General features: G+C 28.2%; 1 protein-coding gene across 1 annotated transcript; it reads left to right on the top strand.

The window, feature by feature from the left end:
* The first annotated feature begins 2,086 nt into the window (after nt 1-2,086).
* On the top strand, nt 2,087-3,439 carry LOC132731037 (growth hormone secretagogue receptor type 1-like). The gene is made up of 2 exons (XM_060717135.1): nt 2,087-2,155; nt 2,401-3,439. The coding sequence occupies exons 1-2, from the start codon at nt 2,101-2,103 to the stop codon at nt 3,435-3,437; spliced, it is 1,092 nt and encodes a 363-aa protein (XP_060573118.1). The 5' UTR covers nt 2,087-2,100; the 3' UTR covers nt 3,438-3,439.
* The last annotated feature ends 2,428 nt before the right edge of the window (nt 3,440-5,867 follow it).

Raw genomic sequence — 5,867 nt, forward strand, 5'->3', positions numbered from 1 at the left:
TCATGACACAAAAACGGCATCTTATTCTGTCTGAAAAAGAACAAAATTTTGCAAAAGTTTCAATTTACAACTTTCAGAACTTTGCTACAGTAAGGACGTAAAATGAATCAAATTATATTGTTGGCCACATTATTACGAAAATTACACCAACCATTGTATACACCTGATATCATATGATTAAAAGATTATACAATCCAGAAATAATAATAATAATAATAATAAATGGACGATTCTATATACCTTATTCCCTAACTGAAAATATCTCATGCATTTTAAGGAAGTTTATTCCTTTTCTATTGCATTATCAAATAAAGATAATCATTGAAATATGTACGTATATGTGATAGATGCTGTAATAAAGTTGAACTATTCACTAAGCTCTCCATGCAAGGGAAATATGTTCATATTGAATCATCATACCTCTCACGACGCAATTAAATGACAAAAACAGGGATAAAAATGAATTGAGTCTGAAAATCCATCTTTCTATCAAGATTTACATTTTCAGGGAGTGTTTTAGATTGTAATTTTCACAGCAACAAAACGGATTCTATTTCAAAAGGGAACACAAATAATGAGCAGTGATTTTCTTTGTCATTTTGATATACTAAATAAGGCAATTCAAATCAAGCTTTTGATAAGACAAATAATGCTTTAATATCGTAATTGCTATAAATTTGATGAATTTTCCATTTATTTATACGTGTAACAATTTTATATGTCAAATAAGATCATTAATACAATTGAATTATAATTTTCACATGTTTGTATATTGAATTCTAACAGCTCATAACGCTAGTTCAAGGTAAAGTTATGATATTTTGTATATTATCGCATACGAGTAGTGAATGTACTCTAGTAGCATTGGGTTATATTTAACAATGATGTATACTTGCATTTTATAGTAATTGAAATGACTTGACAATTTATACAAAGAAGCAAGCTTTGATGTGTCATTTTAATATTCATTGTTTTATATAATATTTAAAAACAGTTCACACAGACATACACAAGCGCATACATTCAGTTCATGTACATGTACATGGTACAAATAAAGAGAGTTTAGTTAATTCTAAATATGTACATTCATCTTTTGTTATGAAAGTTTGTTTAAAGCCAATGTACGATTGATGCCAGATCTACCTTTTACTATTGATATCATGTCTATCTGAATATATATTTCTTCATTGAAATTTTAAACAATTTGTTCTATTTTAGTTTATATATTGTGTGGTAAATATTTTTGTTATATATCTGAACATATTTTGCTATATTGATCCATGAGTTAAACGACAATGCTGTAGTAATACCATTACGTTAAGGTTGAATGTATATACTCTAGATATGAGGGGGTTTATTTGTAATGGGGTCATTAAAAAGTTTCTTGATCTATTTTGGTTGTATTTCGGCTACAAAGATTTAATAACATAAAACGGACCACTCTCGGCGCCTCTGCGTTTCTTCGATCATTACGTGAAAATGCATCTAGTAATAAAAACATATAATTCTCTTACAAAAACCAAATTCACTAAGCACTACATCTTTAAATCAATAAATTGATTGTTACCGTAAGAATTTGCATATCACCTGGAAAACGCGATTAATCACCCTAATGCAAACCTTAATGAGAAAATAACAAATTATTTGCAATAAACATAGCCAAAATATGTTTCCTAAGTACTTAATGGTAAAATCACTTGTTTTTTGACCGGAAATAAAATGTAACAGTGAGTAGTTAAAGGTGAAACGTTAATAATAATAAGACCGACCAATGTTTCAGTAATGTCTTAGTTTCTAATTAGCCAATCATTTGCCATTGTCACATTTTCCATTGCGTATATCAAGGTGTTCAAACATGAAAATAACATTCGCAAGCTTAAATTGGTTGTACATATAGTTGCATTGGTAAATTTATATCGTTCGATAAAAGATGTCGACATCTAAACATTTAGAAAGTATAAGAACAATCATCACGTATTATTATTGTTTTCTTCAGGACTAGATATACGTGTACCATTTCGTTATCATTTTAAATTTCTTAATTTTAGGATCGATTGCCTCCAATAACCTTTTTGTCAATCCTAACCAACTGTCGGAGCAATGGAGCAAATGTACGAAGTGAACAGAACTTTGAACGATTCAACAAACATAACAGGTAACGACAAAATATGTTGAAAATGGTCATATTATCAAATTTATAATAAAGCTTTGTTAGTTCTTTCTTGAACTTAAAACAGCTGGGCTGTATTTCATTCTGAAGATTGTTTTGTTGACTCTCAATCATTTCATATGTTATTCATACCAACTTCTCTACATTATCGATACTATATTTCACTACTTAACTCAAATGCTTTGTTACTAGAAGAAATCATGATACTATTTTTATTTTTTCTGTTTCAGACATACCGTTACCTATAGTACCGAAATGGGGATTTTGGGTGAAATTTGTGATAACTCCGATAATTGTTTTCGTCGGAATAGCGGGCAATGTGTTGTCATTTATTGTCATGAAGACAAAAACATTGCGTCATAAATCGTATTCTCACTATTTATGTGCCTTAGCCGTGTTTGATACAATGACGCTCATGATACGACAAGTAGAAAGCGTGGACGAATACCTTGTTTCACACTTGAAGTCCCAAGGAGTCTTCCAGCATTTTAATGACGGGTCGTGCAAATTTTACAATTTCATCGTACATGTGATAACTTTAATAAGTTCCTGGCTTGTTGTGTTAATGGCCGTAGAACGTCTATTAGCCGTCTGCTTCCCATTCAAGAACGTTTATCTCCGGAAAGAAACAGGAGCAGCATTAGCTATTGTCATACTTTTTATAACGGTGTGCTTGAGTCAATTGTTTCGATTTACTATGATTGAGCATGCTGTGTATGATGATACTAAAGACATCCAACACTGTTTAGCAACACCAGAATATCGCGAAATGTACACAAGTTTAGACGTATATTTCTTTCTTTGGACTTTGGTGTTTTTTCTACCCGTAACTTGCATTGTCATATGTAATAGTTTCGTCCTGTATCATATATTCAGGGTGAGGAAAGATTTACATAAGGGAGACAACCACCATTCATATAGAAACGACAAAGCGCGTGGTAGAAGACATCGTAGCACGTGCATGCTATTAATAGTAACGACAACTTATATTGTTACATTGTTACCATTATTCACACTGAGTTTAATTGTAGACGTAACGATAAAAGTGGGGAGTCTTGAAACTGCCAGATATACATATATAACATTAATTCCTTACATAGATATATCTGTTTCCATTTCACTCTTAAACTATGCAGTGAATTTCTTCATTTATGTCTTATCTGGTAAAAGATTTCGTTTTGAGCTACAAAAAATCTTTAGAAAAAAGCAGATAATTAAAAGAAGTTTTACTGCTCGGAGTACAAGGGAAGAGTTTTGCATGCAATAGATTTTTACCAAATTATGAAATTAAAATTGTAACTAATTTTTGATATTCAGGGCTTTTTAAGGATTATCTCGGGACAAGATATTGTGCGTAAGCATTTTGCTTAACAATTTCATTAAAAACCAGAAAAAAATAGTTTTAGTAAAATAAAATAATAAAGAATAAAATATTTGGTAACGTTGTAAATATGATTTATATAATGTTTGTCTTTTAAATTAAAACTCATATTAAAACTTAATATTTGTGTTCTTATTCGCATTAAAAATGATATTTCTTTTGCAAATGCATGTGCCCGTCATGACCGTTGATTATCACTGTTGCCTTACCTGCAATGTCTTGAAATTTCTTTAAAGTACGGAACAGCGAATAAGTGCCCACTAATATAAACTTTACAATTCATTTAAAATTCTTCATTTTAATTGTATTTCAATGGTTTAAATGTGTGTTTACCTTTTTTCAATATTCGTCTAGTTATATGATATTTTAAAACTTGTTAAAACTTGTCTAATAGGAGCCCTTTTTAATTTTCATTTGGGATACAAAATACAACAAAAGCCATATAGTAACAAATTACATCTGTTACTGTATAGTTTTGTTTCGCGTAATTACTTCTTCAGTTTCATTATAACGCCTTTATTCACGTTATGACACTTTTCCAATATTTTACTTTATGAATATTGATTCTAAAAGCCTTCGTTAAATTCCTACGTAAATTATATTAAAATTTTGTATTTAACAGCCTCCGGAATAAGTTTGCAAATCCGGAATTTTCGCAAACTCAGCTACCTTTTTTAAATTGATTAGAGAAAAAATTTAAAGACCGGTCAATAATAGAGATTGAGTCAAGTAAAACCTGGCCTTTGAAATGACGATACCCTTAAAATTAAATGCAGGGGAGACATTCAAAGTTGGCCGTCCCATGGGGTTTTTCGATTCCCCCACTGGGGATTTGGTCTCCCAGTGGGAGTTTCGTGGGGTTTCATTTCCTCTTTACGAGAATGGGAGAAAAAAATCACGGGAGAATTAAAAGAATTTATATACCATTATTTTAAAATAAAATCACTAATCTTGACTTAAGATATTCCTTCCTAAAAATATAGATCGAAATATAAATATTTTTAGAATCTCCCATTTTCATTATGGGTGGAACGCACCCATGGGTGAAATCACCCATCTTAATAATGGGAAGAAAATCCTATTTTGATAAATGGGAAAAAAATCCAATTTCTTATAATGGGAGATAATTCCCATTCCTTGCAAATGGGAGAGTGTTCTATCTTTTAGGTGTGGCGCTTATAAAATATAATACAAAATATACGAATAAAATAAAATCCAAAAATCAAATAAAATGGCAGGGAATATGCAGTAAAATAATAATAATAATAATAATAGATAAATAAATAAATAATAGATCTAATAACAAAAATAATAAAAATAATAATAATAATAATTATAATAAAATAATAATAATAGATAAATAATAATTATAATATACATAAATAATAATAATAATGATAGAAATAATAATGATAATGATAAAAAAAATAATTATGATAAAATTAATTAATAATAATATCGATGATAATAATAATTCTGATAATTACGATTAAAATAATTCTAACAATAAGAAGAAGAAATAATAATAATAATAATTTATCATAATAATAATAATAATAATAATAATAATAATAATTATAATAATAATAATAATAGTAATAGTAATAAAAAAATAATAATGATAAAAACAATAATAATAATAAAATAAAATCATCATTATAACAATAATAATAATAAAAAATAATGATAATAATAATAATTATAATAACTAATGATATTGATGATAATAATATTAATATTAATGATAATAATAATAATAATAAGAAGAAGAAATAATACTAATAATAATAATAATAATAATGATAATTATTATTATTATAACAAAACAGGCATTGGCATTTTATCTTGGAATATGACGGGAATGAATACAGGAAAGTATCATATGTAACAATTTAATCACCAAAATTCATTTAAATATAAAACAATCCAAAATGCTATGATGTACTCTTCGCCGGTCTGCTATCTGTATTTTCTGTCTCATCCAGTCTATTTTGACATTCAAATAGTTTCACAAGCTAAATGGCAAGTCTCTCCTGGATTTGAAGTTTATAACTTATTTGAATTCATTAAATATAAATACCGGGTTTAGTTGTTTTTTTTTTCGAACAAACAATATGTTGATCACTTCGTTCAGTTGTAATAATAACCTTATAGAAAACAAATTTTTAATATTGTTCATATAATGGATAACACCAAGTAATTCCAATAATGGAAATTGTTTCATTTTTCTATTGTTGTCATCGTCGGATGTATTTATAAGATTAAACGGTATATAATATCCTCAAATGGTAATCTAATCGGTGTCATACAGATTTT

This window comes from Ruditapes philippinarum, unplaced genomic scaffold, assembly GCF_026571515.1.
Source record: "Ruditapes philippinarum isolate M1 unplaced genomic scaffold, ASM2657151v2 ctg9122_1_1_1_1, whole genome shotgun sequence".
NCBI lineage: Eukaryota > Metazoa > Mollusca > Bivalvia > Venerida > Veneridae > Ruditapes > Ruditapes philippinarum.

Excerpts from the sequence above, each read along its gene's own strand:
- LOC132731037 (XM_060717135.1), top strand. The coding sequence starts at position 2,101 with ATGGAGCAAATGTACGAAGTGAACAGAACTTTGAACGATTCAACAAAC. Across the intron at positions 2,156-2,400 it reads CGATTCAACAAACATAACAG|ACATACCGTTACCTATAGTA; the intron begins GTAACGACAAAA and ends TTTCTGTTTCAG.